This window comes from Cajanus cajan, chromosome 3 (genome assembly GCF_000230855.2).
Source record: "Cajanus cajan strain Asha chromosome 3, NIPB_CcT2T_4, whole genome shotgun sequence".
Lineage (NCBI taxonomy): Eukaryota > Viridiplantae > Streptophyta > Magnoliopsida > Fabales > Fabaceae > Cajanus > Cajanus cajan.
In genome coordinates this window covers 9,709,928-9,722,838 of record NC_138519.1, presented here as the reverse complement: position 1 = coordinate 9,722,838, position 12,911 = coordinate 9,709,928, and the positions used below count along the sequence as shown (strand labels likewise).

The following is a 12,911-nucleotide window of genomic DNA, read 5'->3' as shown; positions in this document are numbered from 1 at the left end:
AGAATAAGAACTTTCTTTACATTAGAAAAAGAAATAATCAACTTATAAGTTCCTTCAAAATCGGTATTAAAAAGCATGCAAGTTGGCTCTATGACTTATAAAACCAGCAAATTTATGGTCACATATATCTTCAGACACATACAATTACCTCTCTCTAGCTAAAAGTATAGGTCAAAAAAATGGTGTCACTCGAAATCTACGAGAAACTTGACTAGATATGTATAAAAATTATAAATTAATTAATCATGAAAAAAAAAATTACGTATATGCGTGCAGAATTATAACAAAAATGTTGATATGATATGACACATTATTTATTTAGGAAAAACAAAATTATTTTGTGGGACCTATCAATGTAATCATCCAACCTTAGGAAAGATATTTACTCATGGTTGGACCCAGCATAGGGTCAAATGTGGGCGAGTTTTGTGGTACATCACATAATAGCTATGACAGAGATCAAAGGAAACACATGTGGATATAGGTATTAGTTTCTATGTCATGTGCACCCAAAGAAAAGGTGCAAAGTCTCAATTTGGCCTCTGCTGCCTGCCACATTAAAATTCATTATGTATTTTGATATTATTATTTTTACTATATAAAAATATAACATATATAAATTATATAATTAAATAGTTTTATTTTGATATATTATTAGTTTAAAGAATTTTATACTGCAAATTAATTAAAAACTAAATTAAATTTGATTTTTAAACTAATTATTTTAAAAGTTGACGGTTTTTAATTATATGACAATTCATAATTGAATGGTAAAAAAAAAATGTATTATAGATTTATTTTTAATTAAATTTACGCTTAAAGTATAAATGAGAATACAGAGACTTAGAGAATTTGAATCTCACAATCTTCTTACTTTCTCAGAGATGTGCTGTTATTTTGTATCAATTAGAGATGTATTTTTTTTTTCTTCATTTTTAACATCATAATCTACTTAATTGGTCATCTAGTGTGAAATATTAGATTGTGTAACCCATTTATTTAGCGGATGCTCCTGTTAGATTGTGTAACCCAATTATTTAAGGTGGATGCATTTGTTAGATTGTGTAATCTATTTATTAAAACTCACACCACACCACACCATTTAACGTATCTCAAACATACAAGTTATGCTCTATATCACATTTAATATATTAGTGTTAAAGCCAATTATTTATATCACTATTTAATAACTTATATAGCTCGTGTTTTTAATTTTATTTGCATGTGATACTATAATTTCTAACATGGCCAAATATACTAAGTGATCATCTTAATTCACTCTCAATTAGGAAAAGATCTATTAGAATTTAATTAAGATATTACAATTGGGGATAATAAGTAAACTTATACTCGTAAATAATACTTGAACTTGTTTCAATTTTGACGAGAAATATTTGGTTTGATCAGTATAGGTACTAGTATAGGTAACATCTAATTTAAATTTATTAAATTAAGTACAAAGATGAGGATGAGTATACACATACCTGTCCCGTACCCGTACTTATAATCACTTTAAATTTTTAGAAACTTAATTTATCTTTTTTAAAAAAAATTATTTGATATTTGTGTAATTCTTTCTCTATTTTAAATTTATGTCAAATGAAATATTAATATAATTTTTAATTATTACTCTATGTTAATTTTTTTAATATATTTTTAAAAAAATATTTAATTAATTTTTTGGTGGATACAAGTATACCTAAAACCTAACAAAGACAGGAATGGGGACACAAATCCCATACCTATTGAGTATGGGGATGAGGATGCATATATGATACAAGAACGAGAATAGTGATAAATAATTTCGTACTCATCTTATCCAATCATCATCCCTAATTACAATTGATTATGGTCACTTCCTGTACTCATTAAATGTTCCTTGCCATAAAGCCCCTATGACCAAGGTAAAAGATTACAAAAAAAACCTTTCATAAATTCACACTACCTTAAAAAAAATTATGCATGAATATTTGGGCTCTCAAACCACATCATCAAACACAACAATTAATGCAATTATATTCAACATTAATATCATCAACTTGCCAAACCACTGTATCTAGACTTCTCCAAAAGATCAAATCTCCATCTAGATTTTCTCATCTTATCACCAACATCATCTCTTTACTCTTATTATTTCATCTTTATCATCATACATACGTTTTATCTTTAATTACTCCATTATGATTGTACTCTATCTCTTCTCATCTTTTTCTCAAATTATGGTTGCAACAACACTTAATTTGCTTTCTTATATAAAACCCAAAAAATTACTTTCAGTTCATGCATTCTGAATTCAATTATTATACTTTTTCTAATTAAAACCAAATTAAATTAATTAATCGTACCTCGAGTCTACGTGGGTGATACTTGAATATCTGTTCGTTTACTATTTTTAATAATAATTGAAATACTTGCTAAAAGTCTAACAAGTTAACAATGTTGTTCTCGAGGACTTGCAACCTATCTACAAGCACTACAACAAAATTTGTTATTAGTGACAATTATTTAATGGAAATAATTTAATTGCCGCCATATGTAAAAATATTAATGGCTAATATATAATAGCTACTAAAAATATATTTATATTACACTAAAGTTTACTATTAGCGACAATTATTTATTAAAAAAAACTTAAGTCCCACATCGATTAGAGATAAGATAATTAAATAGTATATAAGTGAGTAATAACTATCACCTTACAAGTTCATTTTATAGGATTGACTCCTAATTCATTATTCTAAATTGGTATCAAATCACTCATTGTTACAAGTTCAATAGTGCTATAAAACAATTAGATAGTAACTTTCACCTTATAAATCTCACATCTCTTAAAATACAAGACAATTAAAAAATATATAAATAAAAGACAACTCTCATCTTACAAATCTCACATCGAGTAGAGATAAAAATGTATATAAGTTATGAATTTAGAAAATGAAATTATAGGAATAAATTATTTAAAGTAAAGGAGACAATTGAAGAAAATAACTTTTAATAGCATTTAAAATGACTACTAGAATTTCCACTAAAAAAATAAGTTTTTTCGACAATTTATTAGATCTTTACCGGCATTTTATATAAATGCCGGTAATAGTATTAGCGACACTGGATACACCAGCCATTAGTTAAATGCTGGTAAAAAAAATAATGACCATTTATATGGTCGCTAAATAATAAATTAATTGCCAAAAAAACTAATTTTGGTGTAGTGAAGTCTAACAGGTATACAATTAATGTAAAATGTCTTATCTATATTAATAGTGTCAGGTTGAAATTACTTTTTTTGAGGTCAAGTTGATCAAAATGATCTTTGCAAACAATTGAGAAAGAGCCTTTTTGAACCATTTATTATTATCTTTAATTTAAAAAAATTATGAATGAATTGGATATTTATTTATTTAAAAAATATATTAATGAGTAAATTAGACGATTTTCTTTTTCTTTGTTTTTTATAAATGGATCATGGATTGATTGGATTTTTTTAATAAGATTTTAATGAACATAAATAAATTAATAAATTACTTTTATTTAATCCATTATAATTCGATTAAAAATTTATCTAATTTATCTATTTGCCACCCTAAAAGAAAGAAAAAAGGGAAAAGCGTGAAAAGAATGTGCCTCATCACGTTAAAGCACAAAAAAGGCTTCTGCAACTTGGGCTGCTGTGTTACTAGAACACACGACATACATACAGATCAATTTATTTAGGAAATGAGAAACATATACCCCCTTTTGAGGGGTGTATGAGCGGAAAAAAGAAATCAATTAAAAGAAGGATAATACGAAAATGAAAAAAATATATGATAAACAATGTAACTAGAAAAGAAGAGGAATTAAAATAAAATAGAGTGAAATAAAGATTAAAAACAAAGTTTATATTAATAATAAGTTAATAACTGTTTATACTCTTTTGTAAAAGAATAATATTGATAAGCGTCACTACAACAAATGTTATATATAATAACATAAAAAATATTACTATATGTACAATATATGTAGGTATATATCTATTTGACGTATAATTATACATAATTTTAGTTAATTTTAAATAAGATTTAATAACATATTTTGTGTGTTACTATAGTCTATACTTATACTTTTTAATAATATATTAACATATATTATAGTTATTATGTAGGTAAAAATAATTTTTAGTGATATATAGTATTATTATATAGTGTGTATAATTTTGTTATAGTTCATATATCCTACATAAGGTTTGTATTAGTAACCTACAGTTATTTGTATTTCTTTTATAATATAAACTTAATATTTGAAATGTCAAAATCTATGCAGTTTCATAGCGTGTTTGGATACGCGATTGGAAATCTAGACGCGCGTATTTTTGTGCAAAAACGTGATTTTTCTTGTTGAATAAATGTTTGGATTTTTTTTCATCACATAATTTTAAGGGTGAAAATTAATTTTGGCTGAAGCTGAAAAAAATGACTTCTGCATCCACCAAATTGATTTTAGTAAATCAATTTTTCAAAGGCAAATCCAAACACACACTCAAAAACAATTGTAGAGGATCTAAATCCAATACAAGTGGGGGTGTACATGAAGCTTTCTTTTGCACAAAGGATAAGTGCCAATTGATTTAACTTTTAAAATTTATGTGCATACAAATTTTCTGTATAATATTATTTTTGTACGCGGAAAATCATAAATATAATGCAAAAATATACAGTAGCATAACTTATCCATAAAGAATATTGTGATGGAGTATTTCCAATGTTTTATATATAGAAATTAATAGTTAAATACTAATTTAGCATTGAGGACCATCTGGTTCAGAATTTTCTTCATTTGCATTCTACATCTATAAAGTAATATGTGTTTGGTTAAATTTTATTTTTGTTTCAAAAGTGTAGTGTGTGTCTTAAAATATTCGTTTTTTTTTTTAATATAATTTGATTATTATTTATGTGACCTCAGCTCACAGGAACTTGGCTGCAAGTTGATCATATGCATTTGGGAGCAGTTAGGGCATTAGAGACTTCCTGTCCGGAGAAATTACCAAACTGCCATTCAGTTTGACAATGACATGAATGGTGTCCCATGATGCACAATGTCCACAATACCCTTCCACCTTATAACGATTAACATATATATAGGCCAAGAAGGATGGATCATGTATCGATTAAATTAAGTGAAGCATTAGTAACATAATTTTTTAATATATTATTTTAAGATATTTTTTTATTATTGATTAAAATTATAAAATAAAAAAGATATGCGTTGAAAGTATAAAATTGTTTTACATTGTTATCTAATTATCAATAATATTGTATTGTGAGTTTGTTGATTTTTATAAAAATTATCTTAAAAATTATACTAACAATAATTTTTTATTAATTTATGTAAAAAAATTATATTAACTTATTAAACCCAATTATAAAATAAAACTCAATGAAGAAATGAAATATATAAAAACCTTACAATTTTGAATAAATTTAAACTAATAATAAAAGTGTAATGAAAAGAGTATTAAAATTATTATTAGTATTTATGTTAAACGTTGAGTCATGATAAACTCTCACTTAGGGATGACAAACATACCCGTACCCGCGAGTAATACCTGAACCCGTCCCGACTTTGACGGGGAATACCCAGTTTGACCGGGTACGGGTACGGGTATGGGTAAAACCCGATATATTAAATCGGGTACGGGTATGGGTATGGATATGTACTTACCCGTCCCGTACCTGTACCCGTACCCGTTCCCGTTCTCATTTTTAATTTAATACTCACTTTCAATTTAATTATATTAAAAAAATTTAATATTTTTTTATGTATGATTATTTATTATAATATAAGATAAAGAAATAACTTAATTATAATTATAATATAATAAAAAAAATAATTTAAAAATATCATTTTTTTATAAAAATAAAAAATAAAAAAATTGACGGGTACGGGGATGAGTTTAACTCGCGGGGACGGGGACGGGTATCATGAAACCCGTACCCGCCCCGCCCCGTTGCCATCCCTACTCTCACTTGCATAATAACCAAAGGAAAACAATATTAAAAGAAAGAGAGTGAGAAATATTTAACTCTGGTTCATGGTTTAGGAATGTACACCGAATAGTCCAACACAACCAAGACATGTATATTTACATAACATACACAAATTAATTATAATATCACACTTCACTTATTGTTAAGTCTCATTTATGCTCATTTTTTAGATAGGAATTATCGAACAATTCCACTCATCTCATGCACTCTTGCAATATAATTGCTCTCTTTTGATTAATTTTTGTGGTTGAAGACCCGTTGGATTGGAAATTAAAAGAGCTAAAGAGCAGGAGAAACATCATTGCGCCGGGCGCAGACTACCCGCACGAGGCTTGAGAAAAACAAAGAGCATTCAAAACTCTGTAGAAGACATTGCGCCGGGCGTAGGAGTATCCGTGCCGGGCGTGATTCGAGACAGAGAGTAATTACCTCTCTGGAAGACCCTGCACCGGGCGCGAAGTATAATGCGCCGGGCGTGTAAACCCTATCCTATCTCACCCAACTTGTATTTGATCAAGTCTTCGAGGCTCATTCCCTCATTCACACATTGGGCGACTTCTAGGAGTTATGGAAGGGATTCCTAGTGCTTGGAACCGTTCGTGTGTGGGTCTTTCCTTCGGTTCTTCCATCTCTATTTTTGTTTCACCCTCATTATTTTGAGCGGTTTTACCCATTATTTTATGGGGTTAGATGTAACCAACTTAACTCTTATGTAATCTTCATGTTATCAATGATAAATATATATATATATATATATATATATATATGTTGTTTCATTCACTGTTGTGTTATGTTTCTATTCTTCATGCTTGCTTTGGATTAATTCTCCTTTGCTTGATATAGAGTCCATTGGGTATTGGAAAATAACCTTTGAAACTAGCTCTGAAACAAATGCCTAGTGAGAAATGTATCTAGGAATGGAGTTTGGTCCATTAGTAGTATTAAACCCTAACCTGTAATGCAGGTGTATGTATTGGATACTCAAGGAATTGATATTCATTACCTGCACCTAGGTTCTTGCTCTAAGAGATTAGGTTTGAGTAAACTTATGAGTTGACTAAGCAATGAATGTAATAAGAGAATAAAGATTCATCAATGTGAAGTTCGGTGATGTCTGACCCCACAATCTTACAAAATGACAATACCATTTCTTATCCCTTCGACACACACACAAAGTATATTATATGTTTGAAATTCCAATAGTCATGACCTTTATTTGAATTGCATGACAATCTATTAAAAATTAGAATTATTCTTTAGTCACAAATAGTCAATAAATGCTTATTTTACCTACTAGTCCCTGTGGATACGATTTAAATTTACTACTTGAACGACTGATATACTTGTCGTGTTTGAGTCCATTGATAGAATAAAAATGATTTATAACAAAGACAGAAACTAATGTCAATGGAAATCTCAACACTCATCCATGACATAAAAATTAATTAACATATCACATTACAATGCGTATGTAATGGACACAGACTATATATATTATCATGCATGTGGTGTCAGTAAAACATCACATGGTGCATTACTACTAGCAACACACATAGAGTAGTCTAAGAGTACATGCCGGGTCACACTCTCTGCACACTCTTACTAGAAGAACATACTACCAAGGTTTGGTCGGATAACTAAGCCGCGCAAGATACATCCCATGCACACAATAGGCGAGACTGGGACTTACAAACCGAGCTATCCCCAAGGACTGATCTCAAGCTTTTACACAAGGGGACATTCCCTAGTAGTGTATTTCAGATCGTACCTTTAAAAACATTCATGCAAATGATGCATGTAAATCAAGACTCTATACATTATTTTATCACATTATCATGTCTCATTATCATATAACCTCATCATGTCATCTCAATCATATCAATTTATCTCACATCGTATAATCATCAAGTATATTCATTTAAGGATAACATTGAATAACACAAGAAATTCTCATCACTTCTAATCATAGATCACACGAGAGAAGTAACATAAGATTCACATTACACCAATAGAATTCATCAAACAAAGAAGGAAAGAAGCATACCAGGCAATTGGCGCCCAACCCCAAATTGGGTGCCCAATGCAAGGCTTCTAGAGTGTAACCTTAATTAACTCTTTGGTTAAGCCAGGCTTAGCGTGGGCCACGCTCAACCTGAGGGTCCCAGACAACATTGGTAGCTCTCTACTACCTTGATGCTCAACGTTAGAATTGGCACTCAGCGTGGTTTTTGCGATAAAAAACTTTGAAATTTGCGATTTTTACATTTTGCATTCAAATCATCAATCTCTTCATACAATCGATGAAAGTGTCCTAAATTATGAAAAAAAATAATATTAAAAGTAGTATGATTTACTCATACAATTATATCTTCAAATAATCCTCTTATACAACTACCAATGTATCCCTTTAGGATTTTCCATAGGAACCCATAGAAACACCAAAATAAATCTGCAATCACAAACTAAACACAAACACTACTCATACATACATACTAATTACATTAATTAGAACATTCAAGAAGAAATAGAGAAGAAAAAGATACATTTGGGGAAAACCCCTCACACAGGCATACAACAGAGACAGAGACAAGATTAGGAGCCAATCCCACTATTTAATATACATTCCTACACCCAGAGTGAGGTTTCTTACTCTTCCCACGTTATTGAGCAGAAAAAGATGCATGATCGACTTTGGGGTGGTTTCTTCCTCCTTCAAGTTCTCTGAACTTTGAAGCTTAAATGTGTACGTGAAAAAAATGTAAAGTGTAAAAATTGGTTAGCTTTTTTTTTTTTTTTTTTTTTTTTTTTTTTTTTTTTAAAGAAAACTTAACCTCCCTTCAAACCTTTAGTAAAAAATGTGAACAATGGTTATCTTAAGAATATTCTTTCCCTTATTTAATAAATAATTAAATAATATAACATTTAATTATAAAACATCACAATATATTCATATGAAAATAATTTCCAATAGTTACTAAAATCAACATATTTAATTATTATACTAAATATGATAATTAATAATAAAATAGACATTAATCAACTCTCATTTATAAAATAAAAATACTAAAATTATTAATAAAATACTTATATTATATTTTATAAAAATGAGATGTTACATATGATGTGTGAAAAGGTTAGATTTGTGAGACTAAATCAACTTAATTATGACTAAGTTGACATATATGTCCATATTTAGAGTGACATTAGATATCTTTTAAACCTATGTTTAATTTAAAGCTACATTTTCTCGTTAAAGATGATAGTTAAATATATTTATTTTTCATAATTTTATAAATAAAATATACATCATATTTATTAAAATATTATTAATTATATTTATCGTAGGTATTGTCTTCACTTATTGTATTGAAAATATTTTTGGATTAAAAGTAGTAAATAAAGTTTAATTTGTTGAAATTTATCTATATTTGAGTTAAAAAAATTTAAAAATATTTTACTTATATATAGGTTCACAGAGTACTATTATTAAGTGAAAAAAAAATTATTTTAACTTAGAATGAGATAGCTATCTTCACCTCATAATTTCATTCCTAAAATATAAATTATACTATATTGTAGAGGAATTTTGGATCCGATCGACAAAATCCACTGCGTACATTTTTCGTACATTAATCACTAATAACAATTTGAATTCAAAATTCACCTAAATATATAGCTGCACGGATTTTTATTTGTTTATTTATTTACCTATATGCTGTAAAATTTTATAGAACTACTCGATCGATCGGTTATTTCTAATACAAATTATTGAGATCTGAGCATGAAGAATTTTCTTTAATTTGACAAAAATAAATCATCTTAACTGATTTAATATGATATAATTATTTTTTCAGTAGACGCTTTAAGAATTTATATAAGATAGACTTCAACGTTCAAAGATCTTATGAATTTACTTCCAAATTGTAATATTTGGCCCTTTTTCTAAAGGCGGGCCCTCTATTTTTTTTTCCTTCTTTTCCCTATAGTTGACAATGTACATATCCTTCAGAAATAGAGGAAGGATACCCGCTTGAAATTCACAAATATGTCACATTCGTACAACAATAACGTTTTTCATTATCAATTACATGTCACATATTTTATAAATAATCTTATTCATTAAATATATTATACGTCATTAGTCCAATTTCTAGAATATATATATATATATATATATATATATATATATATATATATATATATTGAAATGTTTGTTGAGATAAATTAATTTATCATGTAGGGAACATGATGACTAATGAGATAGATATAAATATATCATAAGACAATCTCTTTGAAATTTAACATTTAAGGAATGATCTCCTCTTAACATATTTATTTTTATTAGTTATAATTTATTAAAAATTATAAAATCAAGAGAAAAAAAAAATAAACAAAATATGAAATTTGTTAAATTATATATATATATATATATATATATATATATATATATATATATATATATTAATGATATTCAATCAATAAAAAATATTGTATATGTTAAGATTTTTCTTTGACACTTTTTTTATATACTAATTAATTGTTAAAGTCTTTATAATTTAAATTGTATACACTAGACAATATTTTGTACATATTTCGAATCCTATACAAGGTCGGTGTCGGATATAATAAATTGAAAGGTTTTTAGATTAAAGATTTTATTTTAGATACTCTAATATTTTACAACAGTAGTTTTTCTCTCTTGTCATAATATATTACCAGTTATATCAATTAATTATCTCTCATCTTTTTCTATCTTTCTAAAGGTGGACTATACTTGCAAGTGTCTAAAAATCTTTTTCTTTAAATTAGCTTTAATTATGGGTTTTATGTTAGAATTTTCATGATAGAAGAAGTATTATTGGAAAACAAATTAAAGATCCTAAATTACATGTATTCCCTCTGGATAAATTATTTATAATTGTTAATAATAAGTTATAGTAAATTCAGGTTTACGCTTAGGAACCCACCATTAAGACTTTGACTTTAAAATGATGCTCGATCCCCTAAGCTCTCTGACCAAAAAATAAAAACCTTTTCAAACCCTCAAATTTTAGGCTTTGAAATTGAAAGAGGGCAAAATCGGTAATCATATAGGTTCATTTATTCGACACATGCAAGTGGGGTTTACTACAACCTCGTAGTTTTACTTGAAATGCAAGAACCCCATTTTGGTAAATTAAACTCGACCAACTTGTCCCATATTTTAATACGTCCCCCACATGAACTTCATTTAACCTTTCATCTTTTGAAAACCCTACCCCACCACCCTCTCTCTCTCTCTCTCTTTCTTACTATGTTCAACCTTGTATCTACTACAACTATATATAACCCTAACCACAATACCAAACCCAAACTTCACTCATTTTTTCCCTTCTCTTAAAAAAAACCCAAAACCCTATTAATACCACAACATCAACTAATATCATCACCGTTGTGTTCATAATGCCACCAAATCCACCCAAGTCATCCCTCCTGCTCCACCGGATCAACCACAACGGCTTTCATGTAAAGCCCTCCGCAGCGGTGCCAGACGCTGTGGCACGCTTCCACACCCATACCGTAGCGCCGCACCAGTGTTACTCTGCGGTGGCGCAGGAGATCTCAGCCTCCGTCGCCACCGTGTGGTCAGTGGTGCGGCGCTTCGACAACCCGCAGGGGTACAAACACTTTGTGAAGAGCTGCCACGTCATCGGCGGTGACGGCGACGTGGGCACGCTCCGGGAAGTCCACGTCATCTCCGGACTCCCTGCGGCACGGAGCACGGAGCGGCTGGAGATCCTGGACGACGAGCGCCACGTCATCAGCTTCAGCGTGGTCGGCGGGGACCACCGCCTGGAGAACTACCGCTCCGTCACCACGCTCCACGCAGCTGCCGCAGACGACGGCGCCGGAACGGTGGTGGTGGAGTCGTACGTGGTGGACGTGCCGCACGGGAACACGCGGGAAGACACGCGCGTGTTCGTGGACACCATCGTGAAATGCAACCTTCAGTCGCTGGCGCAAACTGCGGAGAGCTTAACGCAACGAATCAACAACGATTACAAGTGCTGTTCCTAATTTTCCCATTTTTACCTTTTTTTTTTCTTCTTCTTCTACGATTTATGGATCAATAATATATATATATATATATATGGTGTTTGTTAATTGAGTATTGTATATGTGTATATTGTGATTATTACTGGATTGCTGTTTCATATTTTTCGCTGAAAAAGTGAAAATTAGAACAGGGTTTTTGTAAGGCCGGTACTATATCTCTCATTGTAGTATGTTCATAAAATCAAGGAGTAATATTTCCTTTTTATACTCTTTGTTCTTTTTTTTTTATAATAGGCAAAAATATGTTTTTAATCTTTTATTTCATTAAAAATTCGTTTTTTAATCTTTTAATAGATTTATTTTGATTCTTTAATTTTATTTAATATTATACTTTTAAAATAATAATAATTTTTTATTTTAAAACTGAATTTTAATTGTGTGTTTTTGTATTTTACAAGTTTCATCGATCAATTTATAAGTTAGTTTTATTCTATGAATATAGTTTATTTTCATTAGTTAATTGAAATAATTTTTTAAAATAATTTTTTTATAAATTAATTGACTACATTTTATTTTCTTATTTTTATTATTAAATAAATAAATAAATATGTCATTTTACAATAATCAGCTAATTATCAAGTAATTTTATTAAATATTTTCAATTCAATCAAATAATTTATAAGCTTTTAATTTTCAGCTTCTAAAACTTTTAACTTATAAGTTTTAGTGCTAAACACCAAATATTTTTTTATTGATTTAAAATGTGAAGTTTATCGTATTAGTTCACCCAATAAAATTTACGGAACCCAACTTATGTAGATTTTAAACATGGTAAAAAATTTATATGAA

At 29.0% G+C, this 12,911-nt stretch overlaps 1 protein-coding gene across 1 annotated transcript; it reads left to right on the top strand.

The window, feature by feature from the left end:
• The first annotated feature begins 11,307 nt into the window (after positions 1–11,307).
• Positions 11,308–12,329, top strand: LOC109792727 (abscisic acid receptor PYL4). Its single transcript, XM_020352161.3, has one exon. The coding sequence runs from the start codon at positions 11,469–11,471 to the stop codon at positions 12,081–12,083; it is 615 nt and encodes a 204-aa protein (XP_020207750.2). The 5' UTR covers positions 11,308–11,468; the 3' UTR covers positions 12,084–12,329.
• Positions 12,330–12,911: the final 582 nt, after the last annotated feature.

What these genes read in the sequence shown, in the direction of transcription:
- LOC109792727 (XM_020352161.3), top strand. Translation starts at nt 11,469, where the DNA reads ATGCCACCAAATCCACCCAAGTCATCCCTCCTGCTCCACCGGATCAAC.